This window comes from Ochotona curzoniae, unplaced genomic scaffold (genome assembly GCF_017591425.1).
Source record: "Ochotona curzoniae isolate NIBS_2020 unplaced genomic scaffold, NIBS_Ocur_1.0 contig_523, whole genome shotgun sequence".
NCBI lineage: Eukaryota > Metazoa > Chordata > Mammalia > Lagomorpha > Ochotonidae > Ochotona > Ochotona curzoniae.
Window position 1 is genome coordinate 1,880,875 of NW_024466459.1, and position 27,666 is coordinate 1,908,540.

Here is a 27,666-nt window from a genome sequence, read left to right on the forward strand (position 1 = left end):
TCAATCCAGGACCTTTGGTAGAACATCATAAAAAAAAAAAAAAAAAAGACTTATTTTATTTCAAACGCAGAGTTTCACAGAGACAGACAGCTCCCATCCATTGGCCCACTTGGCCAGTCTATGCTAGGAATTTCCTTGGGGTCTCCCACCTGGCTGTAAGGGGATGCCAAAGAATTTGGGCTGTGTGCTGCTGCTTTGCTAGGCCATTAGCAGGGAGCTGGATGAAAAGTGTAGTGGCCAGTACTGGAACTGGCATTCATATGGGAATTACTGGTGCCACAGGCAGCTTAACATTCAACTTACCATGCTACTGTGCCGACCCCAAACATTTTTTTGAAACAGTTCAGCAGAATATTCAGATACATTTGATTTATGAAATAGAAAACCAGATCTGAAATGCTTGAAGAATCAGCCTTATGAGGAAACAAAGTGCCGGCATTACAGTGCAGCACATGCCCGTGATGCTGGCATCTCATAAGGCTGCCAGTCGGATCCTGGCTGCTTCACTTTCAATTCAGCTCCCGGCTAATTGCCAGGGAAAACAGCAGAAGTCAGCCCAAGTCCTTGGGTCCCTGCACCCATGGATGGAATCTGAGGCTCCTGGCTTTAACCTGTCCCAGTGTCAGCCACTGTAGCTATTTATGTAGTGAGCTAGTGGACAAAGACTTTTCTCTCTGGCTTGCCTCTCTGTAAATCTGTAACTTTGCCTTTCAAATCAATCAATCAATCTTTAAGAATAACAATAATAAAATACAGAGATGTTAAATGGTTAGTGTTCTAATTATTTCTTCTATGACTTTGTTGACCAAATACTTTCTTGTAAATCAATTTAGTGAAAACCCATCGGAGCTAAAGTCTTCTCCACATAAATTTCAATATAGTGGCACCAGGAAATGAGGTTTTCTTTACGACAATAACCACTCTATCAGGGAACAGGAAAAAAGCATTTAAAAAACATATGTTAGACATGAAATCTGTTCTGAAAAGGACAACATGAAAAAATAAGAATGTTCACAACATTTAAACATAAGAGATTGCTCATTTAGAAATTCCAAACTATAAAAAGAATTCTCACAGCATTGAACCACAAAATTTTAAAAGCACCAGAAATACAACTTTCTCTAAAACTGAGAAAAGAGTCAGTCCTTTGTTTCACGAGATGATGTAATAGCATGAATGTACTAACCTCTAATTCTTTTTCATCAAATGTCTTCAGCAGATGCTGTGGGATGACCTCATTAAATCCCTTCTGTAGGGCCAGGAACTGAGCCTCAATGCCTCGTAAGAACCTCCAGTTCACATACAGCCTGCAATGTGCGGTAAGAGTTTCACAGGACCACATACATTTAGGTTTAGAAATAACTATGTATTTCTCCCTCAAGTAACACAGCACTACACAAGCATCCAGCAGAAAGACTTCAGCCTGAAGTCCAGAAGAAGTTCAGACTAAGGGGATAAATGGAGCCTCCACTGTAAGACAATCCAATATGGATAGCAAGTGGTAACCCTCCACTAACAGGAGCCGCATCAAACCTGAGAAATCCCTAAGGAACTTTCTTGATAAAAATGTCTTTATAAACTTAAGCATACACACCAATAACCACAACATAGTGCTCATTCATCAAAAAAAAATCATAATTTTTCTGGTTTTACTTGAAAATATAATTGTATGTTGGGTACACTGTTTATGTATGGTGGAAGTTTGTGAAGGGAAAAGAAGAGAGTGTTGTGTTAGGAATCTGGAAGTGATAATGAAAGCCAACAGCAGGCAGCTTTTGACAGCCGGTCAGTCCTCTCCTAGATACTGTAAAAACCCTGATGAGACGATGTTCAACAAGAACACACGGAACTACAGCTGTGCACCGTTACCTCTCGCCCACGGCCTGCAATTACACATGGACTGTTTTTATTAATCTATCCATCCAGTGAAACCTGTCTCACAAATCTTGTCAAATTTGTTACTGACATTTGCTTTTCTAAACTAGTACACACAGGAGTCAGCTTGGGGTCACCTCTGGTGAGGTTTCCTTGGGGATACCCTCAACTGGATCACTGGACTCAGAACAACCATGGTGAAAATCACAGGATTTGACCACACGTGTGTCAGAACTGGGTCTCCACAGCTGCTGAGGCCTATGCGGCGGACAGCATGCTCATATTCATGGGGCACATGACAACCAGTTCACTGAGGCCTGCACAGAATGTCTAGTACCACGCAGGGCAGAACAAATTGGACAGTTCTTCCAATCAAGCTTTGACACCAAGTATCTTGGCGAATTGAGACTCTAAGGTATACTGTGTCAGCTAATGGACTTTGGAAGGATTTTCTCAACCACGGAGCAATAAAATCAACAGCCTTTTAGAATATTCAAAACCACACATCAGTATCCTCATAACATGTTCCACGTTGGGGACCCTGAGGTAACACCAGGTGGCCTTCCCGGGTACTGATGCAGTTGGGCTGTTGGGAGTGACCCTCTCCCCTCTCTTTCCCCACTTCCTCCAGATACAGAAGAAAAAAAAAAGATAGTCTCATCAACAAAAAATGAGAGTTGTCTCATTGGCATTCTCCCATTCCTGGACCCTCCCCACTCCAATGCTAATCAGTGGTTCACATGGGCATACATCCTTCTCAACTACGTCAAAATCATGAAAAATTAAACGTTTTATCCACTGCCATTCTGGAGAAAAAAACCCTTCATCACTGACAACATAAAAGTGTTTACCTGACATACTCCTTTTTATTTTCTTCAGTGACAGGGATACTTTTGCCATTTGGTTTAAGTTCATGCTGGATAATTTCACCATATGCATTATGTTCGACACAAAAGGTATGGTCCAACACACCTGTAATATCATTTTCACTGGGCAGGAAAGAGAGGAAAGGAAACAATTAGGAAATCTAAAATACAGATCTGTTAAGTATACTGAATAGCAAGAAATACAAACAGGACAGCTCCTTTTGGGACACACAGAAGGTCAGATTTCTCTGAGTATTCTTGTGTTCCCTCACTAGTTCATGGAAAAAACAGAACTGTAACCTTCATACACATCAGAAAACATTTCACTTCCTGAGGACTGAGGAACAGTTCTGGTCAAGGCTGGGCTCTGCTAGAATCACCAGCCTAAGACAATTTCAGATATTGGCAGTGAGGTGAGAAAGCCTACTGAATGTGGGCACCGCAAGTGTCCAAATGCCTTAGAATCTTTAATATTGTCAGTGTATCTTCATAAAACATGGGTTCCTGCAAATAACACTGATTCTTATCTGAAACAGCATTTATTTCTGACTTTTAAAGTACAGTACTGTGGGGTTAGCATGTTAATTTACCACTTGCAGTGCTGGTATTCTAAATGGGTGCTGGTATGAGGTCCTGGCCGCTCCACTTCCGAGGTGGAGAAAGCAGCAGCAGATGGCCCAGATACCAGGGTCCAGACCAATGTGGGAGACCTGGAAGCAACTCTTGGTTGCTCACTGCTCCAGCTCTGGCCACAGCAGCCACATGGGGAGTGAATCAGCAAATGGAAGATCTTTTTCTCTGTATGTTTTTCATTTCCCTCCCTCCCTAACTCTGCATTTCAAATAAATATATACATATAATTATGTATACATATCTATGTTGTATATATCTTATTTAGGAAAAAAGGAGAAGCAGTTCTAGCAATCACTTCATTAAAAACAATGGAGAAGGAACTTGCTATCCTAACACATGCAGGATTCGGAAAGAACTTGCAGTACATTGAGGATATCATTATACATAGTTTTTTGGTTGGTTGGCTTGTTTGTTTTAATTGGAAGGCAGATCTACAGAGTAAGATCTTCCATTTGCTAGTTCACTCACCAATGGCTGCAACAGCCAGAGCTGAGCCAATTGCAAGCCAGAAACCAAAAGCCTTCTCTAAGTCTCCCACACAGGTGCAGGGTGCCAGGGCTTTGGGCCGTTCTCTGCTGCCGTCCCAGGCCCCAAGCAGGGAGCTGAAAGGAAAGTGGTGCAATCGGGACACAAACTGGTGTTCACATGGGATCCTGCTTGAAGTGGACAAGCCAATCAAGCATTGTGGCTGGCCCTATATATACTACTTCTAAAATTAATAAACAGGTTGACTACCTCTTTAAAAACAAAAATGTTCCAAAATCTAAAACTTTCAGTGCTGACGTGATACCATTTCATAAATCTGGCCTCTTGAGATAGGTCATAATAGAAGCACAGCACCAAAAATATTAGATGCAATGACCTCCAAGGTAGGGTTAGTACATATCTATGTAGCATAAATAAACCTCCAAAATGTCTCCTGCCTGAGGGCACTTCAGAGAGTTTTTGGGAAATGGAGTTAACAGCTCATTTTGATGCAAAAAACGCTAAAATCCAAGTATTTTTGTAATACATATTTTCCACGAACTTTTGTAGAGCCTTCAATATATATGCAAATATTTCAAAATCCAAAGCACTTCTGGACCCAAGCATTTCAATAAACAATATTTAACCAGCATGAGATTTTCACCCTTTTAAAATAATATTAACTTTAACAACTTGAAACAGATAGGAAAGCAATGACAAAGAGAAAATTCTGATATGGTCATGTCATTCAAACACCCTTAATATAGTTTGTGCATAGTCTTTAAAGAGATACTTTTTTTTTTTTAGTACATGAGTTGTAACAGATGTGGGCAGATAAAGAAATACTCCATACATACAGTATCCACACTAAACTGTTGTGAAGATCTGGATCAACTAACTCCATGTCATCCAAAGTAATTGACTTTCCAAGCAACTGTTTATAAAACGGTAATGTGAAGCCACCATCAATATAATGTCCATGAAATACAGCCATTCCCATTATTCGTCCAACAAAGTGGAAATATGACAAATGTTCCTGAAAAAAAAAAGTTTATATAAATTCTCAAATCATAAACATCTAGAGAATCTTTAATAAGCACATTTTAAATGAACACTGATCTTGATAATTTCAAGTTCGTATTCTACATGCATTTAGAACAGGATGAATCAAAAGGAAGTGTTTTATAAGGCACACTCAATTCTCCACATTACTACAAACGGGTGAAGAATGTCTGGCGAGCCATCATATGACCCCATGAAACCATCTGGTCTAGCCCTGCTAATGCAGCTTCAGGCTGGACTCAAAATTCAACAGCTCTACAGCGGGCTAATTAGTAAGTTGCTAATTTTGTGTGTGCTGCCTATGTTATAAATATCCATATGGTCCTTGGTAGGAAAAAGGTTCTTCAGCCCTGCTATAATATATACCTATGTGTGTATATGTGTATGTACACAAACACACACAATGCCTCTACAGCACTCTGTGTAGTTGACTTTTTAAACATTAAGCTTGGCCCATAGTCCACCGTGGTCTTATTACACCACTGGGAGACCCAGTTCTCCCCTCTCCTCTCACCTCCTGCTGAGCCCTTTGTCATGGGAAAAAAGCTGTCAGGATTCTGACACTGGCTAGCTATGCATACTTGGATTAACCCCCATGGGAGTAATTGTCCACAAGTGGAAATGGAAGATACTAGTTATCTAAACACAGTCTCTCTCTGGGGAATAAAACAAGGTCGTAAAACTCAAGACATAGGTCCAGCACAGCAGCCTAGTGGCTAAAGTCTTCATCTTGCACATGCTGGGATCCCATACAGGTACTGGTTTTAGTCTTGCTTCCCATCCAGCTCCCTGTTTGTGGCTTGGGAAAGCAGTGCATGAGGCCCAAAGCCTTGGGACCCTGCACCCACACAGGAGACCAGGAGGATGATCCTGGCTCCTAGTTTCAGATCAACTCTGCTTCCGCCATTGTGGTCACTTGGGGAATGAATCATCAGACCAAGGATCTTCCTCTCTGTCTTTCCTCTCTGTATATCTGACTTTCCAATAAAAATAAACAAACCTTTAAAGAAACAACAACAACAAAAAAACCCTCAAAGAGAATCAAGATGGTGGAATAGGGTAAGGGAACGTTTAAACAGACTGAGAAATATTAGCCAGTGTGAAGCAGAAAGGGCACATTTCAGGAAATAGGGGAGGACAGAATAACAGCAGAGGGGCACCCGGAGACTGACAGACGCAGGAAAGCGGCAGACACAACAGTATGGTGTTGCAGTGACTGATACTCCAGCAGCATTCAGCAAATGGCAATCTGAACTCCACAGCCATCAGCAACAAGATGGAAAGGGACGTTTACCTGGGGCCTTGGAGGTGAACCCAGACAAAGACCTGCTCGTCCTGCTGGTCTGTTTGATTTGACCAGGAGCAGAGACAGAGTAGCAGGTCCCAGATGGAACACAGATGAAGAACACAGTGGAGTAAAAAGTACAGTGGAAGTCTCCAAAATAGAATGAAGCAGGCAGAATAAAGAATCTCAAAATTAGAAGATATTTCCTGACACCATGGGGAAACAAACAAAAAGCTGGAAACAGCTGGACCAAGCCAAAAAAAGTATTCAAGAACTGAAAGACACTATTAAAAGGTCAAACATATAAGAGTTATGGGATTCCCAGAAGGTACAGATACAAAAGCTGGGTTTAAAATTGTACTCAATGAAATAATAAGGGAAAATTTCCATAATCTAGAGATAGAATTGGGAAACAACATCTTTGAGGGGCACAGAACTCCCAACAAGCTTGACCAAAAGCGATCTTCACCAGGACACATGATCATCAAGCTCTCTTCAATCGAACATAAGGAAAAGATCCTTAAATACACACGTGAAAAAATCAACTGATATATAAAGGAATGCCAATTAAACTCACAGCTGACCTCTCACAGGAAACTACAGGCCAGAAGAGAATGGAGTGACATATTTCAGATTCTAAAAGCAAAAAATTGTCGGCTCAGGCTAATATACCCAGCAAAACTTTCCTTTGTCTTTGAAAATGAAATAAAATTCTTCCATAGCAAAAAAAAAAAAAAAAGTTAAAAGAATATGCCTCTTCCAAACCTGCCTTACAAAGGATACTTCAAGATGTTCTCATCAGAGAAAAGGAATAGCATCCACCAAAACTAAAGGCGAAAGCGAAGAACATCCCAGTACAATAACAAGACTAAATCAATGAACAACCCATGGCTAAAATGACAGAACCAAATTACCACCTATCTGTATAAACCCTGAATGTGAACATCTTAAACTCATCAATAAATTAGAAGGCTGGAATAAAACTAAAACCCATCCATTTGCTGCCTACCGGTGACACATTTCACCAACGAAGATCTTTGAAAACTATATCTCATGGATTTTGATGTTTTTTGTTAGTTTCATCTCTTCAAAACATTTTGCTCTGATTAAATTCTTCAGTGGCTCATAGATCATACAGTAACATCATTTTCTTCAAGAAGGTTCTTGATTTTCTTTGTTATTTCTTCAGCAACACATTAATCATTTAGCAGCATGTTTTTTAACTTCAAAGTGTTGTTGATTTCTTTTTTTTTTTTTTTCCTATTGTTGATTTCGTTTTGTGGTGTTTTATTTAAGGGGATATATAGTAACTGTGTTGGAGACTATCATATCTAACAGCATGTAATTTAACTTAATTGTATTGTAAATTTGTATTTTTCTTCCTGTTGTATCCTGTCATACCCAGATGTGAGGATACAATGCAGTATGCATTCCAGACAAAGATAGACTCCCAATGAAACTGTTTACTATATCTTGACAATGAGATGCTGGACTCTCTGCCATTGTCCATGCCCACAATGATGGACATATGTCTGTGTATGAAGAACTACAGTATAGTAATCATACAGGGGAACTCAGTGAGGGACCTGTGGAACTATACCACAAAATGATAATTGTAAAAATAAGTACAATTAAAACTCAAGATGTAGGTCTGGCCTTTGGGAGGCAACCCTAGAGGTGAGCTGCCACCGCAGTGGGGACGGGGGGGCTTTCCATGAAGAACCTCCGTCTGAAAAGCTTCCCCTAAGACTTCCCTGAAACAAACCTTACATTGTGATAATGTTGGCATGTATATATGCTATTTCCTCAGATAGTTCTGTTAGCTGCATATTTTAATGTTTCTTTATAACCCCAATTATATTCAGTTAAACTTTTCATCTTAAAGATGTTCATTCTTTTTAAAAATATATTCACTACAAAATATTTACATAGATTAGAAGTGTAAAAAAAATAACCCATTATCTAATAACTTATTCTCAAAACTATAGAGCTTTTCAATGTTTACATACCTATGTACTAAAATTGCATCATACCACTTTATAACTTCCTTTTCTATTAACACATCTTCACATGTAATTAACTATCACATAATATATGATAGCATTTTGGTGGCCGTGCAGTATGCCCTTGTGTGGAAAGATATCAGAACATAAAACAAAAATTCCAAAACTGAATTTGTTGAATGCCTACTAACGTATAATACAATGGGAAGGGTCCCATTTCACTCTCACCACTCTCCTCTGAGGCATGTGCTGTAGTTATCATTGACAACAACACAGAGGCTGAAGTCAATGAACTCATCCAAGGCTACAAAGCTTGTGAGTGATCAAACCAGGATATTCTCCCACATCTAAGACCAGACTCTGTTCTTCCTCGCGCATATTGCTTTACTTTATAACTTACCACCACCAAAGCCCCACTCTTGGGGACAGCTGTGTGGTTTCTAACTGGGACCATTACAAACAATATCATCCTTGGGCCAAAACTATAAACAATTTACTTGAGAATTATTTCCCAAAAGAAATTGCAGAATTAAAACATAAGACAAGGGTAAGGACAACAATCCTTACATAATCAACTCTACTGACATTTCAGATGGAAAGCACTGGAGGTCACGACTGAATTCACATCACTGCAACTGTAAATCATACCGGATTTACTGCAGAGTCGGGGTTTATCTGCAACGTATAGATATCATCTCTTGAATACTGGAAAAGGCCATAGTATGGATTCAACATTTCATGTGACAGGAGATACAACCATTCCCTAGAAAATCAGAAATGAAAAGGGAATGTTTTGTTAATGAAAATACATTTTATCAAAAAATGCCATTAACTACAATAAATTAAAAAAAAAAAAAACAAACTAGAAAGTCAGTTATACAGAGAGGAGGAGAAACAGAGAAAAAGATCTTCCGTCCTATGGTTCACTCCCCAAGCAGCTGCAATGGGCAGAGCTGTGCTAATCTGAAGCCAGGAGCCAGGATCCTGTTCTGGGTCTCCCACATGGGTCCCAAGACTTTGGGCCATCATCGACTATTTTCCCAGGACACAAGCAGGCAGGTGAATGGGAAGCGGGGCTGCAGGATTAGAACCAATACCCATATGGGATCTTGGTGCGTGCAAAGTGAGGAATTCAGTCATTAGGCTACTGTGCCGGGCCCATTATTAACATTTTTAATTAATAAAAAGCACTAACTGCAATTAGATCAAGTTGGAAATAGGTAGCCATCACAAACAGCAAACAAAACTCTTTTCATTAAACTGAAGTCATCTCACACACAATTTGGGGCACCTTTGTTATATTTTGGCATCAATGAGCATGAAGTTATCACCTGGACATACTGCTCTGGACATGTAATAGCTCAGTGGACAATTACTTTAATTGTTAAAGAAATTTGTAACCATAATATAAAATGAAGGGACGAATCTGGCCTTATTTCATTATATGAGTTTATATAGCTTCTATAGTATAGCAACAATTTACTCTCCTGTGGGATAAGGGTATACTTTTTGGTACAGCTTTAGTGAGAAAATGTCATTATGTTTTACTTTATAAACTCAAAAACACACCGTGATAAAAGTGTGAGTCAGAGATGCCAAGGCCCCAGGAATACACAGAACAGGTGGAGACTAAAGGGCAAGCCTGCTTTCTTTGTGTTGGCTCCACACCACTTCCTGTGTGCATCACTGCTTGTTTGTTTTAATTTTAAAAGATTTTATTTTTATTTAGAAAGACAGATTTACAGAGGAAAAGAGAGAGAGAGGGAGAGAGGGAGAGAGGGAGGAAGACACAAAAAGAGAGAGAGAGCTTCCATCTGCTAGTTCATTTCCCAAATGGCTGCAATAGTCAGAGATGAGGAGACCAAAGCCAGGAGCCAGGAGCCAGGAGCCTCCTCCCACATGGGTGCAGGGTCCCAGGGACTTGAGGCATCTTCTGCTGCTTTCCCAGGCCTTAAGCAAGGAGCTGGATCAGAAGTGGAGAAGCCAGAACTAGAATCAACAATATATGGGATGGTGGCTCTGACAGGCAGATTATCCTGTGAGCCACCATGCTGGTCAATCTACAATAGCAAAGACGTGGAAACAACTCAGATGCCCATCCAGAGAAGTGGCTAAAGAAACTGTGGTATATCTACTCCATGGAATATTATTTAGCCATTTAAAAGAATAAAATAATAAATTTGCAACTAGATAGTCCCAACTAGAGACCATGATGCTCAGTGAAATAAGTCAACCACAAAAGGGGAAATACTATATGTTCTAATATAAAGAATCCATCATGCAAATTGGAATGTATAGTGGTGGAGTAATGGAGACTAGCATATCCAGAAGTGAAGACACAATACAACATGCATCTCTGCTTCCAAACAAAATACAGGCTCCCGATGCAAGCACTGGATATATCTAGACAATGGGATCATGGACTGTCTGACATTGTTCCAGAAATGTTGAGGCACACTTAAATCTCAGACTGATGGAACTGTAACTACTTGTGAAGAGTGTGACATTATGGGAAAAATCCATCAGGGGTGGGAAACGGGGGGAGGAGAATCCCAGACAATACAAACATCTAAAGAGAAATGTCTCAAAATCTATGATGTGGTACAACCTAAATCAAATTATTACCATTATGAAACATGTGAAAAATTTGTCCAGAGATTTTTTAAAACTCTCCACATAAGTGGTCTCCTGAATACACACAGCACTCACCTGATGTTTGCAATGTATATATGTGTGTCTTTAACAGAAAGCTCAAATATTTATTTCATTTCCTTAAGCATTTTAAACATACACAAGAGGAGAACTCAACTATTTTAGGGTTCTCCTATGGAAGAAAGTTCAAGAAAAGCAGTTTACTGCCTAAAAACTAACAGTAATAAAGTTAAAAAATAAATAAAAGGGGGCCAGCATGGTGGTTCAACAGGCTAATCCTTCACCTGCAAGCACTGGCATCCCATACAGGTGCTGGTTCTAAGCCCAGGTCCTCCACTTCCCATTAGCTTTCTGCTTATTGACTGGAAAAGCAGGAGATGGCCCAAAGCCTTGAGACCCTGACTCATGTGGGAGACCTGGAAGAAGCTTCTGGCTGGAGGTTTGTGATTGGATCAGCTCTGGCCATTGTGGCCATTTGGGGAGTGAATGAACAGGTGGAAGATCTTTCTCTCTGTATCTCCTTCCCTCTGGAAATCTGCCTTTCCAATTACCAAAAAAAAAAAAAAAAAAAACTATAAATAAAATAAAAACAAAAGTAAGGACATTGAAACCAAATCCCAATTAAATATAAAAAATAAACAAAAAGCACAGTTTGATTTACACGTAAATGCCATGAACAAATCACCCAAAAAAAAAAAACCCAGGAATTCCAGAGAAATTATCAAATCCTAAGTATGATGCCCAAGCAAACATTTAAGAAAACTCAAAGATTTTTATAGGTTAAATGACAGGACGAAAAGTTTTGAAAACACAATGATGCTAAATCACAATGATGAGATTTAGTGAACCAAAGTTAGGTTTATAGGAAGCCTGCAACATTTCAATAGAAAGCTATAATATTGCTCCAATATCTACATCAACTTAATTTCCACACATGGGAAAGTATTTTGGTAGTATATATGCACTATCAACAATAAAATCAGTGACTTGATGTATAAATGATGAGTGCAGCAGACACAGCTGTTACACGGAAACATTTAAAGGATTACCATGACACAGACATGTATGCACACATGGGCAAGCACACAGGCACCTGCAAGAAGATAAAAACACACGGCAGGAGTGGGTGCTTGAGGCAGCAAGTAATACACCACGTGAAGCACCCACATCTTCTACTGAGTGTCTAGCTTTGAATTTGGGCTCTGTTTTCAACTCTAGCTTCCTACTATGCCATTCTTGGAGGCAAGTGCTGGCTCAAGCACATGGCTTCTTGCCACCCCTATGTGGGAGACCACAGTTGACTTCCAGGCTCCTCACTTGAGCCTGGTCCAGCTCCAGCTGCTGGGAGCAACTGGAGAGTGAATCAACAGCTGGAAGATTTCTGTTTCAGTCTCTTTCTGCCTTAAAAAAAACAGTGGGAGGTGGGGGTCAGTGCTGGGGTGTAGTCATAAAGTTATCACCTGCGATACCGGCACCGCATGTGTGCTGGTTCAAGTTCTGGCTGCTCTACTTCCACTTCTGATCCGGTTCTCTGCTAATGTGCCTAAGAAGGCGGAGGAGTATGGCCCAAGACCTTGAGCCAGGACGGCCACACGGGAGACCCCTAAGAAGCTTCTGGCTCCTAGTTTTGGACCAACCCAGATCCAGCCATGTGGCCATTTTGGGAGTGAACTAATAGATGCAAGATACCTCTTCCCTACATAACTCTGCCTTTCAAATAAATAAATAAAGCATAAGACAAAAAAGTGAGGCAGGGCAGGGCAGGGCAGGGGTATTGAGGTGTAAGAGGGAAAACTGCAGCAACCTGTATGTGCACCAGTTCGTGTCCTGGCTGCTGCACTTCCCGTCCAACTCCCTACCGAGGGTCTAGCACTTGAGCTCTTAGACCCATAAAGGAGTCTTGGATGAAGCTTCTGGCTTTGGCCCAGTTCAATCCTAGCCATTGGTATTTTTGAAATAAGTCAGCAAATTAGAAATTTGAGTCTCCCCTTATAACTCTTTCAAGTAAATAAATAAATCTTAAAAAAAAAAAAAGGCATGACAATGGAAACAAAGGGATACAGTAGTCAGTTTAGATTAAGTATCATTAGAGTCTCCAGACTTCTGAGATGGAGAAAACACAGGCTCTAAGGCTGGCTGTCAGACCGGGGCTCCGTGGGCTAAATGATCCATGATGGAGTTCTAAAACTCCCACCTGCCAGTAACACTACTGCAAGTACTCTGTACATGAACTTACCTGTTGATAGCTTCTGTGTTGCAAACAAGAGAATATTACATTAGAGAAACAATTATCAGTGAGATAAGTTATACCACAGAGAGTATCTTATATTTACAAGCATAAAGATTAATACAAAGACCCACACATCATGAAATGACAAGCAAGTCTTTACCTGGCAACACCTCCATAGTCAAGACCTTCTTCTCCACGGAACTTTATCATTAATCGCTTCCAGAGGTCTTTTGGTCTCATTTTCATAACCTGTCGATATGATTCCTGAAAAAAATTTATAATAAACTATTGTGTGCTTGTAGGCTATAACTATTTAAACCCTCTCACATTCTACCCACAAAACATAAGTTAACTTAAATAAGGAAATACAAGTTCATTAAAACAATGGATCAACTCCAAGTGCTTAAAACTTCGTAAGATTAAAAAAAATGGGTATAGCTTAATCCCACCAAAAAGCTAATCTTTGATATTGTATTACAAGTCTACTAGGTACAAACATCCCTATTTTAGTTCTGAGGACCAAAGCAATGGTACATCATTGACACTGAAAATAGAATTTGGTAGAAGTAGCAGATTTTTTTTTAAAGTTGGCTGATTGATTTCTAGTTAGGACACAGACAGTAGTACAAACATAAGAAAAAGTTTTAAAAAAACATACATATCATTAATATGACTATTACATAGAAAACTATCATATTACAATACAAATGACTGACCACAAAGATCAACTGTTCTGAGAGAAAAAGCTCATCCTCGCCCTGGAATCCTCTCACTAGTGGGAAGCCCCAGCCTGTGGCTGTCACTTGCTGTGCACTGACTTTGAAGCTGGTATTAGGGCTACAGTACACAGAAAAGTATATAGCAGAAAACAAAACATTTCAATAAACTATGGAAGGAGTCAAATAATAGACAAAAGACCCTTAAGAGTCCCTTGGGCCTAGTGGTATGCACTTCAGGTTAAGCTACCACGTGCTATACCAGCACCCCTTAGGAGTATCAGCTGAAGTCCCAACACCCACTTTTGATCCAGGTCCCTGTTAATGAACCTGGGAGAATAGCAGAAGACAGCCCAAGTGCTTAGGGCCTTCGTCCACATGGGAGAACTAGATGAAGCTCCAGGTCTCGGCCTAGCACAGTCCCATCCACTGCAGCCATTTGAGGAGTGAACCAGTAAATGGAAGCTCTTTCCCAATTTCTGTTTAATTCCACCTTTTAAATAAATGGTTTTTTTTTTTTTTTTAAAACCCTCCATTTTTTTTTTATCTATTTTTGTTGGAAAGGCAAATACACAGAGAGGAGGAGAGACAGGAATATGTTTCATCTATTGATTCACTCCTCAAGTGGCTGCAAAAGTCAGATCTGAGTCTCCCACCCAGGGGCAAGGTCCCAAAGGCTCTGGGCCATCCTCCACTGCTTTCCCAGGCCACAGGGAGCTGGAAGGGAAGCAGGGCTGCCAGGATTAGAACCAGTGCCCATATGCGATCCCAGCGCATGCAAAGGGAGGACTTCCGCCATTAGGCTACTTTGCGGGGCCTGAAGTCCCTTATCTTTAAAAATTGAAAATTCAACCAAGCATTCATAATGCAAACACAAAACTGGACCAATGGTAATGTGGGACATTCTTCATCCCATTTTACTTAAGATTTATTTATTTTTGTTGGAAAGGCAGATTTACAGAAAGAAGGAGATACAGAGAAGGATCCTGCATCTGCTGGTTCACTCTCCAAGTGGCTACAACAGCCAGAGCAGAGCCGATCCAAAGCCAGGAGCTTCTTTGGGCTCTCCCACATGGGTGCAGGCAAGGTACCAAGACTTTGGGCTGTCCTCGACTGCTTTCCCAGCCACAAGCAGGGAGCTGGAAGGGAAGTGGAGCAGCAGGGGTAGGAACCAGTGTCCTAATGGGATCCCAGTACCTGCAAGCGGAGGACTTTAGTCACTAGGTTACTATGCCAAGTCCTCTTCATTTCCTTCAATAGCTCACCTTGTTTATGAAACTTCTCCAACTGGACTGCCTCCATTCCCCAGCATTAAGAGAAATTAATGAGAATTCTCTCAAAGAAAAATGCGTCCCAAAAAAGCATTTTTGGAAAGAGAAAAGTCAAATTCTAAATTCAGTTTTTCTCTGATTTAAAATAAGACTTACAGAATTTACCTCAAAAATCTCTTCCCTGGAAACCTCGATGCGGCAGTGGCCAGCCTGAGGCTGCTGTTGAGAAAGTTCCTGCCGCAAAATTTTTAGTTTCTGAACCAGGTCTCGTTTATACCTTGGGACTGTCAGACACTCTGTGTCATCAGGGCACAACGGTACCACTTGCTGTTGCTGTTGGTCTTTCAACTGGTTTTGCCGGCTAGAAAAGAAAAGAAATGTTACTATTAAACTATTTTGAAGTAGACATTGCAATTATACATTTAAAATAGCATCATATTGTAAAACAAGTCTTACCATGCCACCGCCTAAGCATTACTAGGACCAGCTAGTATTTTTGGCACTAAACCAACTCCAAAGTTTACTTCCTGTATGAATTAGCATAATCAGATAATAGAGTTTTATACTGTTGCTGGGACCAACTTTTCCAATACGGTCTCCTTATTCTTCCACACAGTTTACGATCAGCATTTCAGAATCCAAGCATATACCAAATACTGCTTGTTCCTGAGTCTGTTTTTCCAGAAGACCCAGACCGGCAACTTGACAGCAACTCTTAGACCTGCCACAGTTTAGACCATGGGTATGTGGGAAATATCATGTATGGAACTGGCAAAGAAAAGCGAGCACTTTATAAACAAGTGTACATGGCTCATCAAGTGGCTGCTTTTTGTGTGCAGTAAAATACACATGTACCATTTGAACAAATGTTTAGGGGTACACTTCAGTGCTAGATTAAGTATGCTCATATTATTGTGTTAGTTATTTCTAACTGCATATTACATGTTTATCAAAACATGAAAATAGGGCCCTGGCACGATAGCCTAGCAGCTAAAGTCCTCACCTTGAATGTGCCAGGATCCCATACGGGCGCCTGTTCTAACACAGACATCTCCACTTCCCATCCAGCTCCCTGCTTGTGGCCTGGGAAAGCAGTTGAGGACGGCCCAAAGTCTGGGACCCTGCACCCGCGTGGGAGACCCGGAAAAGCTCCTGGCTTCAGATCGGCACAGCACCGGCTGTTGCGCTCACTTAGGGAGTGAATAATCGGACGGAAGATCTTTCTGTCTCTCTTCTCTATATATTTGACTTGGCAACAAACCTAAAATAAATCTTTTTAAAAAATATGAAAGTAAAAAGGTACTTTGTCCAAATATGTTTATTCTTCTGGCATAAAATATTGTATATCGCACCTAAGAATTTTTCAGGACTTCATGATACAATGTAACTAATTTCAATACACTATCAAGAAATTTCAAAAATACAAGACTCACTGATATCTATGCAGTCCATGAGGGACATAGTTGAGGTTTAAAATTTATTTTATGCATAACGGACCAAAAAAGTCTCCTTTAAAAGTGAAAGGCAAGGGTACTTGTACAATACAAAATAAATTTCTATTCCAACAGATCATCCAAATTTATTCTGCATATACTGATGTGCTAGGCCAAATTTTGCACCTAAAACATATCAGAGAAAATTCAGCTTTGTCTAAAATGTCAAGTCAACATGAGCTATTTTTTGCAATATTATAATAAAGGTGGTTTTATGCACATGCACAGAATCCAAACAGATATAACAACTATTCTATAAACAATAGTATAATTCTGTTTTTTAATGGACTTGGGTATATAATATAAATGTACTGCAGACTTCAATTTAAAACCTAAAGCCATACAACTTCTACACAAAAGAAGAAACATATGAACTATGTTGGGCAATGACTTCTTAGATACACAGAAGAACCAATGCACAAATGGAACTGAGTCAAATTAAAAAAAAAAAAATTCTGGTCTTCAAAAGACACCAAAAAAAATAAAAAGACAAGTCACAGACTATAAAAAAAGTTTTGCAAAAACTTGTATTTAATCTCGACATATCTAAAGAACACTTAAAACACAACAATACTTAGGGAGTGAACCAGCAGATGGAAGCACTCTCCTTCTGTCTCTGCTCTTTCTCTCTAACTCTGCATTTCCAATAAACAAATCTAAATAAATAAATAAATAAATAAATAAATAAAATCCCAAATAGCTCAGTTTAAAAGTGGGTAGAGGGGCAGAAAATTTCAAAGATGACAAGATATTCAACATCACAAGTTACTAGAGAATTGCAAAGTCAAACTTGAATGAGACACCAATAGCACCTTGCACAATGGACGAAATCAGTAAGATTAAGCAGCTGGAACTCTCTCAAACTGACGGTGATGAAAATCATACAGCTGCTTTGAACAACAGTCTAGCAATTTAGACGTCAGACATAAATCTCATACGCCTCAGCAACTGATTACTAGGTCTATGTTTATCTAGTAAACAGTAACGTTATGTCCATACAGAGGCTTGTGCATTAATGTTCGTAACAGTGTGTACTTGTCATAAAAGCGATGCAAACAATCCAAACGCTCATCGACAGGCACACGGATAACGGAACCATGGTATGCTCACACAATGGGAGAGTGAGAGGGAGGAGAGGTGCAAACAAAAAAAGTCAAAATAGAAAGCAAAGAGAAGGAAGGAAGGAAAGAAATGAACAGGGTGGACAAAGCACGGCAGCCTAGTGGCTCAAGTCCTTGCTCTGCACGCCACGGGATCCCATATGGGCATCAGTTCATGTCCCAGCTGCTCCACTTCCCTTCCAGCTCCCTGCTTGTGGTCTGGCAGAGCAGCTGAGGATGACCCAAAGCTTTGTAACCCTGCACCCACATAGCAGACCAGGAAGAAGCTCCTGGCTTCAGATTGGCTCAGCTCCACACATATCTCAAAATAATACTGGGTAAAAGAGAGCAAATGAAAGAACTGTACTATGTGGCTCCCTTTATCTACAAGTGAAATATAGTGACAGAAAGCAGTTTCTGGTTGACTGAGGGTGGGTGTGCTATGGTTTAAACTATGTCCCCTAAAAAAATATGCAGAAGTCCCACTGGCAACTGTAAATGTGACTTTACTTGGAAACAGGGTCTTCGTAGACGTAATCAAGATGAAGTCACACTGAGTGAGACCCTAAATCCATTTGTCTTCTTATAAACTGGTCTCCTTATAAAAACAAGTAAATCTGAATTACAGACATATAGGAAAAAAGGACAGAACACAAAATAGAGTTAACACATCTATATGCCAAGGAACACCAAGGGTGTGAGAAATCACCAGAAGTAGAAACAGACTCAGTATCCAGAGGGAATCAACCCTGCCTAACCCCTTACTCCAGAACAGAGCTCCAGAACTGTAGCAGAGGGCCCGGCACAGTGGCCTAGCAGCTAAAGTCCTCGCCTTGAACACAGAGATCTCATATGGACGCTGGCTCTAATCGCGGCAGCCCTGTTCCCAGGATGGAAGATCTTCCTGTCACTGCTCCTCTCTGTATACCTGACTTTGCAATAAAAGTAAAATAAATCTTAAAACAAAAAAACTATAAAAGAATGAATTTCTGCCATTTTTAGGCCACAAAGTTTGTAATTACTTTCTGGTATTTTTACATTTATTTTTAATATTACTTTACCTAGTTGAAAGAGATGTATACCTATGTGCGCCTCAAATGAGGGAGGGAAAGGCGGAGGTGTGGAGGAAGTTGGGTGCCCTCAGGAGGGTGGAGGGTGGCAAGGGGGCACCCACTCCTTGCTGCCAAGCTACATCAGCACCCGGGCTGGGAAAACAGTCCCTTCCTGATGCCTTAGGGACCCTGACACGGAGAAAAATGTTCTGAAGGTATTAGGTGGTTTTGATGTTATTACTTGGTTATAGCAGTTCTAGGAAGCTAATATCCATCACATGAGGACAGGAGGGGAAAAAATTACAAAGGTGCAAGAAAACTTGTGTGGGTGAGAGGTTATGTTCTCTCTTCACCATGGTGAGAGCTTCCTGGGTAACTGCACGGCACAACCGATGCACGTGGTCATCAGATCAAAAGATACGATAACAATCTTCACAAAAATGGGAAATCTGAATGGTCAATAAATCTGCAGCAGATATTCAATCTAATTAGTAGTTAGGTGAAGTCAAATTAAAGACACAAAGAGATGCCAACAGACATCAGACTGGCAAAAGAAAAAAAAAAAGTAAGGTCCAATTACTGCAAGCACTGACAAAGTTCTAGAGCAACAGGAACTATATACTGGGAGGAAAGACAGGTTGGCAGCACTAGACAAGTTAGCCTCATCCGGCAATGTCAGACAGGACACAGCAATTATATCACCACGCAAGCACCGGAGCAGTGCTACTCAAAGGGTAGTTTCCTCTCGTTCAGATTTACATTGTTAACATGTACTGTTTCAAAAACTTACTTTAAAACTAAATGCAAGTTAGCAGAAAGCCGAGGATCTGTAAATTGTGTTGTTCTGTTGTTATGGTCAACAAAATAAACTCTGCCTGTGGCCGTATTACGGATCTCCCATCCAGGAGGCAATGGCCCGAGCTCTTCACAATTGATGTTGCTAAGATCCCTGCAAAAACAAACATTAAAAATACCTCACTGCTGAGTCTGCTGAGCAAGCAAGTTTAAATGACACAGGACAATTCCACAAAGTCTGAGAAAAATGTATTCCTCAGAAACTTGAGATATCCAGCTGGAATCCTTAGTTCCCACTGGTTTAACAAACATTCAAAGCCCAATTCATAAATGTATCAGAAAAACTTATCACAAACCCTACATCTGGGGCCCAGCGCGGTGGCCTAGCGGCTAAAGTCCTCACCTTGAACGCATTGGGATTCCATATGGGCACCGGTTCTAGTCCCGGCAGTTCCACTTCCCATCCAGCTCCGTTTTTGGCCTGGGAAAGCAGTCGAGGACAGCCCAAAGCCCTGGGAGACCTAGAGGAAGTTCCTGGATCCTGGCTCCAGATCAGCTCAGCACCAACAACTGCGCTCACTTGAGGAGTGCATCAACAGATGGAAGATCTTCCTCTCTGTCTCTCCTCCTCTCTGTATATCTTACTTCGTAATAAAAATAAATTAAAAAAAAAAAAAAAAACCAACAGGGCAGGCATTTGGCACAGGGGTTAAGACACCACTTGGACTACCAACATGCCAGACTGGAGTATCTAAGTTTGATTTGCTGCTCCTATTCCAGTTCCAGCTTCCTGCTAATGTGCACCTGAAAGGCAGCAGTGATGAGTCATACTCAGACGTCTGCTACCCACGTGGGAGACTCAGACTGAGCTGCAGCTTCCGGCTCCGGCCTGACCCAGCTTCAGCTGTCACAGGGATATTGGGGAATGAACCAGCAGATATCAGATCTCTGCCTCTGCTTTCCAAATGAAATGAAAATAAGGAAACACACATTTTTTAAAAACACAATGGGGGGTTGGCATTGTGGTGCAGCACATTAAGAAACTGCCTGTGATGCTGGCATTCCTATTGCTGGTTCATGTCCCAGCTTCTCCACTTTCGATCCAGCTCCCTGCTCGAGTGCCTGGGAAGGAAGCATAGTAGAGCCCAGGTACTTGGGCCCCTCCCACAGACATGGAAAAGCCAGAAGAATCTCCTGGATCTTGGCTTTGGTCTGGCCAGTGCTGGCATGAGGCCACTGGTGGAATGAACCAGCAGGGGGAAGACCTCTTCCTCCCTCCCTCTCTGTAACTCTGCCTTTCAAGTAAATAATCTTACGGTTGGGGGAAGGACGGTAGAAACAAGCTTTATACACAGTGAGGAACTGACCGAGAACAACAGGTGTTACGTAGCCATAAAAAGTAAGACAGGTCTGTATTTCCAGGCCACAGTCAGTAAGCAACATAACGAGACAAGGCAATAATCATTGTTTTGAAGAGAAATATAAAACATGGTAAAATGGGATTCCTTAGATAAATCTAAATACATTAGATATATTAGATATCTACATATATTACATCTAAATATATAAGATAGCTTTAAAATTTATTTATTAATTTTTAAGACTTATTTATTTGAAACATAGAATCTAAGCGTGAGAGACAGAGATCACCCATCTACTGGTTCACTCACCAAATGGCTGCAGTGGCTGGGGCTAGGCCCAGCTTTTTCAAGTTTACTCACGGGACAATCTCTCAATTCCAAAAAGACTCCTATTTTTGCCCATTTTAAAAGGGGGAGCAGAGAAGAGGGTTCAAACTCTATGGTGCTGAAGAACTGTGACGTGACTGTAGAAACAGGTAGGACTTTCACCTCAACGCCAAACCAGTCTTTGCTGTAACGTTAAGTACCTGACTCCCATACGAAAGCCAACAGAGCAGCTGGGTCTCCGTGTCTCTCACTCCCCCTCTCCCCTCCCTCCTTTCTTTCCTGCCTCCTTCAATCTCTACTCTCCCTTCTGTCCCTCAAAATAAAAAACTAATAAATCTAAATAAAAATATTAAACCAAAATGAATCTCAGAAAACTTCTATATGAACTATTTTTAGAATTACAGATTTACAAAGCAAAGGAATTCTAAGTAAAATGAATAGTCAATGGTATGAGGAATACTTAAAATACATGCTTACCGAGGCACCCTTGGATCATGCCACGTACTCACACCAGTCTGAGTATGTAAGAAGTACACCTGACCTTGCTGCGTTGTCCTCTGTTCTGTAAAACAAAAAACACTAATAATAGAAATGTATTCAGAATATTCAAATTAAAGTCCCATACACCTGAACGATATATAGGTGAAATTTTCAAATTATCTCATTATAAAAAATGGATAATTTTGTTCTGCCCCCGGGAAATAATCTTTTAAGTGCTGATGAGGGTCACAACCATAATTAAATTCATGATGTGGTTTAAATAGCAAATGTTGCGATGGAAAACAGAAAACAAGGCTGTGACAATATCAGTAAGTAAAAGATGAAGAAATGATCTCTTATTTGTCTTCAATGCAGAGACTAACGGGAGGGAGAAGGTCAGAGCAAGACGCTGCCAAGTTGGGGAGGGTGGCAGGGAACTTTCAGAAATTTTCCAACAAATGGAGACTGATAACACTTTTTATCATGACTAATTTTATACATGAATTTGTATCTTTTCCTGACAGAGGTATAGTCTCAAGAATACATATGGGCTGAAACAAAAGCAAAGCTGATGGTATACCAGGGAGAAATTCTAAAGTCAAGAATAGGTAAAGATTAAAAAAAAATAGCCAAGTAGGAAAAAAGAGGACTAACAAGCAAGTGTATACTCCGAAGCAGAAAAAAAATTAAAGATGAAATGAACTCAAAGTCCTTAGGAAATAACTGGGGAAGCCAAAGAAAAGAAAAAGAATCTATAAAAAAGCAGGCCCAGTCTGGTGGCCTAGCAGCTAAAAGTCTCACCTTGCATATGATGGGATCCCATATGGGTGCCGGTTCTAATCCCCGCAGCCCTGCTTCCCTTCCAGCTCCCTGCCTGTGGCCTAGGAAAGCAGTGGAGGATGGCCCAAAGCCTTAGGACCCTGCACCCACATGGGAGAGCTGGAAGAGGCTCCTGGCTCCTGGTTTTGGTTTGGCTCAGTTCCGGCCATTGAGGCTGCTTGGGGAGTGAATTATTGGATGGAAGATACTTCTGTCTCTCCTCTCTCTCTCTCTCTATATATATATATATATGTCTTATTGCAATAAAAATAAATCTTAAAAAAATAATCTATAAAAAGTGGTATTTGTAGTGTTCTTAAGTAACAAACATTTTTTCATGTTACAAAATCTAATGTGGGGGAGGCACTACAGTGTAGCGGCTAAAGTCCTCGCCTTGAACGCGCTGGAATCCCATATGGGCTCTGGTTCTAATTCCGGCAGCTCTGCTTCCCATCCAGCTCCCTGCTTGTGGCCTGGGAAAGCAGTCGAGGACAGCCTAAGGCTTTGGGACCCTGCACCCGCATGGGAGATTTGGAAGAAGCTCCTGGCTCCCAGCTTTAGAATGGCTCAGCTCCAGCCATTGCAGCTGCCTGGGGAGTGAATCATTGGACGGAAGATCTTCCTTTCTGCCTATCATCCTCTATGTATATCTGACTTTCCAATAAAAAATAAATAAACCTTTTTTTAAAAAATCTGATGAAGGGCCCGGCGTGGTGGCACAGTGGTTAATAAGGTCCTTGCCTTGCACGCCCGGGATCCCATATGGGCACCGGTTCTATCCTGGCAGCTCCGCTTCCCTTCCAGCTCCCTGCCTGTGGTCTGGGAAAGCAGTCGAGGACAGCCCAAAGCTTTGGGACCCTGCACCCGCGTGGGAGACCCAGAAGAGGCTCCCGGCTTCAGATTGGCATAGCATCGGCCGTTGCGCTCACTTGGGGAGTGAATCATTGGACGGAAGATCTTCCTCTCTATCTCTCCTCTCTGTATATCTGCCTTTCCAATAAAAAATAATAGAAATAAATCTTTTTTAAAAAATCTGGTGAAATCATTGAAAATAATAAACATTTATAACCCTATATTAAGATCAATGAATTTAAAGTTTCAAAAATTACAGACATAAAAATATGTAAAGTCAGCTATAGATGAGTTACAATTATTTTCAACTTTGGTATTCACTTTATTCCTATATTTTGGTTAGAAAAAACTTGCTCAAATCCAAATCACATAAATATTTCACGTGCATAAACACCCCTAATTTAGCCAGTTTGCCTCACAGCCGCAGAGTGAAGTGGTGCAGCAGGTGTGCAGGCACTCCGCACCCACTTCAGAAGCTGCATCCCACAGCACAGTGCCTGCTTTGGTCCTCCCCTCCCTTTTCCTCCAGATTCCTGCTAATGTGCACCCGAGGAGCAGTAGAAGATGGTTCACGCATCTTGCTCCTTGTCACCCAAAGGGAGACATGGATGATGTTGGGCTCCCAGCTCTGGTTGGCCCAGTCCTAGCTGTTACAGGCATCTGGGAGGTAAACTAGCGCACTGAAGACCCATCTGTTTGCCTTCATATAACATGGAAGCAAAAACAGAGAAAGAAATGACATCTAAAGTGCTTTCTACGCCAGACATTTTCATGTACTTAATGAGAACACATCATCTACTTCTTGCAATAAATCAACATGATTGGTACTTATTTTTTCCATTTTTTTAAAGATAAAACTGAGGGTTAGAGAGGTTCATGTGTTCCTCATAAGGTGGCCAAGTCAATATATGAACCTTTGTCTACTTCACACTTTTTAAATTTATTTTTTACTGCAAAGTCAGATATACAGAGAGGAGGAGAGACAGACAGAAAGATCCTTCATCCGATGATTCACTCCCCAAGTGAGCGCAATGGCTGATGCTGCGATGATCCGAAGTCAGGAACCAGGAACCTCTTCCGGGTCTCCCACGCGGGTGCAGGATTCCAAGGCCTTGGGCTATCCTTGACTGCTTTCCCAGGCCACAAGCAGGAAACTGGATGGGAAGTCAAGCTGCCAGGATTAGAACCAGCGCCCATATGGGATCCCAGCGCGTTCAAGGTGAGGACTTGAGCCGCTAGGCCACGCCGCCTACCCATACTTCATACTCTTATCATGTTATAAGTTAATTTGTGAAGGCACATTAGTGGGGTAATTTTTTTTCCTGTGGTTACACAGCCAACATGTCACACAAAAAATTAGAATCGTGCTTTTGTAGAGTGTTTTAAAAAATATTTTTAAATGAAAATTATACACAGGTTAAGTGCAGCAGCTCCCAGTCTTGGCCATTAGGTGTCACCATCAGCCCAAAATAATAGGCTGGCTAGATTTAGCGAACAAGGAGTGCACACAAATGTAATCAAGCTGTGATCAATTTAGAAAGTTCTACATTCAAATAAGACAGGTTCTGTGTTACCGTCGATGCAAAATTCTATAATTGACGTTAGATAGCACTGTTTTCATTTTAGAGGCATGGAGAAGCCATATCATTTACAACTATCCAATCACTCAGATAATTCAAAATTACAGATAATACTGACATAATGTATCCAAAATTTGCCTTGGAATTATTCCTAAATATGGCTGTCCAGAAAATCATTAATAGGTTTGATTTCAAATTACCATTTTCAGGAACAGTACCACCTTCACCTTTACACAGTGCCTGTTTACAAGATAGTCTCCCTTGTTTCAAACGCTCCTCACAATGTATTTGTGATAAGGTGTTCATCTTGTTTCATCATAAATCAGCACAAAAGCCAAACTTAAATGATGAGCCCAAAGTCATACAGTCTTCTAACACTTCAAAGGCTTTTCAAAATTGGGAGCTTTCCCTCTATTTTTTGTTTTCATGTAGAATCCCTAAACCTAGATTATTAACTTCCTTGGAAATTGATTTTCTGCATTCCTAAGCAAGCTGACTACAAGCAAATCACACTATTTCTCCTCTGCTAGCTGTCATACCATAGCCTTCGGGGAGGTCCGGAGGGGTGTGCAAGTGTGTTCTGCTCATGTAATTCCTATGGCGCTGTGACCTGACCCTCCTCTCTGCCAGTCTGGGATCTGAGGACTGTCCACACGTTGCACCATTTGTTCCACTAATTGGAGTGTTCTCATCAACAAAGCAGCTAAGAGGTCTGCCAGGACTAGAATATTCAGAAGCCGGCCTGTTGAGAAGTAAAAAGGAAAAAAAATATATATTAATTTAGATATGAAAAGTAACTTTCTCTACACAACATATATATATATATGTATATATATATATATATATACACACTGCAGTAACAATCCTGTATAAGAAAACAGACTGACTATAGAAATTGAACGCTTTCAAAAACTGGTGAAACTAAGCCTGCATTCTCTAAGCACCAAAAAAACTGGGCTGATAAGCATGTCATTAAATATGTGTTTAAATGATTTTATGTTAACTTCAATCACATTTTATATAAAATCCACATGAAATATGGACATGTGTACTGTTTTACAACCTACTCTTTGATCCAGCTGTAGGCCCATCTCTCAGACCTGACTCCCGATGTCCCTCTCACTCCGCCTTGCTGCACTAACGCTGCCCCTGTGTCCTGAACCTGTCGAGGACTTGTACTCTCTGACAGAAGTTGCTTTTCCCTCCACCTGGAATAGTCTTTCCTATTTTCCCCAGGTTTGGTTCTTTACTGACATTTAAATCACATTTAAACATTGCCTACACTGTCCTTCCAACCTCCCAACCTGAAGAAGTCACCCAGTCTTTACTGGATGGTACACATGTTCCCCAAATTATAATGATCCAACTTAATGATTTTCTGACTTCAAGATAGCGTCGGGCCCGGCACGGTGGCGCAAGTGGTTAAAGGTCCTCGCCTTGCACGCCCGGGATCCCATATGGGCGCCGGTTCTAATCCCGGCAGCCCCGCTTCCCTTCCAGCTCCCTGCCTGTGGCCTGGGAAAGCAGTCGAGGATGGCCCAAAGCTTTGGGACCCTGCACCCGCGTGGGAGACCCGGAAGAGGCTCCTGGCTTTGGATCGGCATAGTATCGGCCCGTTGCGCTCACTTGGGGAGTGAATGATTGGACGGAAGATCTTCCTCTCTGTCTCTCCTCTCTGTATATCCGCCTTTCCAATAAAAAAATAATAAAAATAAATCTTTAAAAAAAAAAAGATAGCGTCAAAGGCAATTTGCATTTGGAAACCACTACTTTGAGTTTGATCTTTTCCAAGATGGTAATATGCAGTGCCAATCAGCCCTGTGAACGCAAGGGAAACCAGACCTCTCTCCACAGTGTGCTGTGCAGCGAAGCTGCAAGGTTTGGCTGCCTGCTGCTATCCAATGTATTTTTTACTTCAAGTACTTTCTGCCCACAGTGGGTGCGCCAGGACATAATTCCATCACAAGTCAGCACATCAGCACAGCTTGGCTTCGCAACACAGCAACTACTTCACTCATGTTTGCTGCTTAATCGTGCCCTTCATTTTGTTCATCTCCACCCCCTCCACAGAGTACATACTCAGAGGAGAGCCTGCCTAATTTATTCCCAACAATAAATATTCAGAACACCTATCACTGGACATATAATTGTTTGTCTCTTCAAGAGGCTTTCAATCTGCTGTAGGCCATTGTGGTCACCTAGAGAGTAAACCAGCAGATGGAAGATCTATGCCTCTTTCCCCACCTTGACCTCTAACTCTACCTTTCAAATAAAAATGAAATAAAATTTATAAGCAAAGTAAAATAATTTTTTTTAAAAATGTCTCCACCTAGAAGATCTACTGGTCTGTTGCGGTATAAACCAAAGGCGGAAAAAAATCTAATAAAGCTACCAAAGAGCAGAAGAGAAACTCAGGAATATGACTAACATAGAAGATGCAAAAACATCTGTGTTCTTACCGTGTTGGACGTTCCCATTGTGTAGTTCTTGTTATGTGGTTTAGATACTGGATTCTCCCAGATGCAGTTCGCCTTTCTTCCCAACTTAAATAAAAATATTGAGATATAAGACATTAGCAGATATTAATGGACATGAAATGTTTATAGTACAGCTTGGCAAAGCCAGGAAGGCACCTTCTGTCACAAAACAGGAAGCTCAACTGAAAGATTAATTCATAGATTTGGACTTTAACTTTGGTAACGACATTTTACGGAATTTCAAGGCATCCATGACATTAAAACTGAGATGT

The 27,666-nt window shown here is 40.9% G+C and overlaps 1 protein-coding gene across 1 annotated transcript in view; it reads right to left on the bottom strand.

Annotated features, from left to right (window-relative positions):
- Positions 1-27,666, bottom strand: part of SMURF2 (SMAD specific E3 ubiquitin protein ligase 2) — an 89,116-nt gene that overhangs the window by 5,950 nt on the left and 55,500 nt on the right. The window contains exons 7-16 of the mRNA XM_040989522.1: positions 27,377-27,460; positions 25,457-25,659; positions 21,664-21,748; positions 19,494-19,652; positions 15,224-15,419; positions 13,232-13,335; positions 8,838-8,952; positions 4,697-4,875; positions 2,727-2,864; positions 1,187-1,307 (exon numbers count right to left, since the gene is read on the bottom strand). Coding sequence (XP_040845456.1) covers positions 1,187-1,307; positions 2,727-2,864; positions 4,697-4,875; positions 8,838-8,952; positions 13,232-13,335; positions 15,224-15,419; positions 19,494-19,652; positions 21,664-21,748; positions 25,457-25,659; positions 27,377-27,460 — 1,384 coding nt within the window. The remainder of the gene's footprint in view (positions 1-1,186; positions 1,308-2,726; positions 2,865-4,696; positions 4,876-8,837; positions 8,953-13,231; positions 13,336-15,223; positions 15,420-19,493; positions 19,653-21,663; positions 21,749-25,456; positions 25,660-27,376; positions 27,461-27,666) is intronic.